Raw genomic sequence first — 1,177 nt, 5'->3', positions numbered from 1 at the left:
AATAATAGTAATGAAAATTATGATGATCATGATAATAATGACGATGATAACAATAATCATAGAAAGGAGAACTATGATAATCATTATCATGATATTGAGAATAATAATGACAATGGTAAAAGATAATTATTTTGATAACAATATCAGTAAAGACAATAAAAATGATGATGATGATAATGATTTAAAGTACGATAATTAAGATAACAACGACAATGCAATTGACGATAATGATAAAAGTAATCATGATAATGATGATAATGATAAGGATACTGAAATTAATAATGATTATATCAACAATGACAACTGTACTAATAATCATAAAATAATATGTGAATGAAACTAAGCACGGAAAACAATTCGTTATCGCCTAAGTTGCTGATCGTGGCGAATTAAATGCTGATTGTGAGCGATTATCTATTTTATTTTTTTAGCTATCTCGTAGAAAACGGACTTGTGCCACTCCCATTTTCTTCGAGATGTTGTAAGAAAGAAATTATAAGGTTGTGATTCATTTCCGTGGGTTAAAAGTTTTGTTTGTTTACTGTGTTGTCATTACTAATTGACTATATTTAACTTTCAGTGAAAAAAACACTTGAAAAAAACAATTTTGAATAGCAATTGACTATAATGAACTACGAAATTTTTAGAATAAATACTCGTTGTCTAAGAATTTGAATAGCACGAAAGCTCGAAATGAGTTTTGAACACCGGTTAAAAGTTGTCTAATTACCGAATAGTTCTTCATTCCAATGGATTTACTAAGTTCTCCCAAGTGACGCCTTAACCCCCAAGATGGCCGACCTCCCTCCGCCGCCACCCCCTCCCCCCGAGGACTATGATCTCGACATCCTACCTCCACCACCTCCTCCTCCAGTCGATTATGACCTGTCCATCCTCCCGCCACCTCCGCCTCCTCCTCCGCAGCCTCCGGACGCCGACTTCGAAGCTCCTCTTCCTCCCCCAGACTACGACCTTCGAGCTCCGCCGCGCTGCCGCCTCAGATTCGTCGACGAAGGGGAGAAATGCGCGCGGCGGGATACAACAGGGCTCCTAGGGGGACATGGGAAAGGTGGCCAGGTCGCGCGGTGAGTGGCTCCGGGGTGCGAGGTGTTGCTGTTCCTTTTGGGGATGACTGCTTTGGAGGTTATTAGAAAGATGTGTAAAGGGAAATTGTTTA

The 1,177-nt window shown here is 39.4% G+C and overlaps 1 protein-coding gene across 3 annotated transcripts in view; it reads left to right on the top strand.

Annotated features, from left to right (window-relative positions):
- The first annotated feature begins 578 nt into the window (after window positions 1–578).
- The window catches only part of Cyfip (Cytoplasmic FMR1-interacting protein Sra-1), a 54,181-nt gene continuing 53,582 nt past the window's right edge, over window positions 579–1,177 (top strand). For 2 of the 3 annotated variants that reach the window (XM_043009572.2, XM_043009571.2), the window contains exon 1: window positions 579–1,085. In XM_043009572.2, coding sequence (XP_042865506.2) covers window positions 1,061–1,085 — 25 coding nt within the window. In that variant the 5' untranslated portion in view covers window positions 579–1,060. The remainder of the gene's footprint in view (window positions 1,086–1,177) is intronic. The other variant, XM_086548648.1, reaches the window with a different exon arrangement.

Source organism: Penaeus japonicus, unplaced genomic scaffold (genome assembly GCF_977035675.1).
Source record: "Penaeus japonicus unplaced genomic scaffold, GWHDUDI00000001_assembly GWHDUDI00000021, whole genome shotgun sequence".
Classification (NCBI taxonomy): Eukaryota; Metazoa; Arthropoda; class Malacostraca; order Decapoda; family Penaeidae; genus Penaeus; species Penaeus japonicus.
Note: the sequence above shows the minus strand (reverse complement) of the source record. Positions and strands in the feature narration are given on the sequence as shown.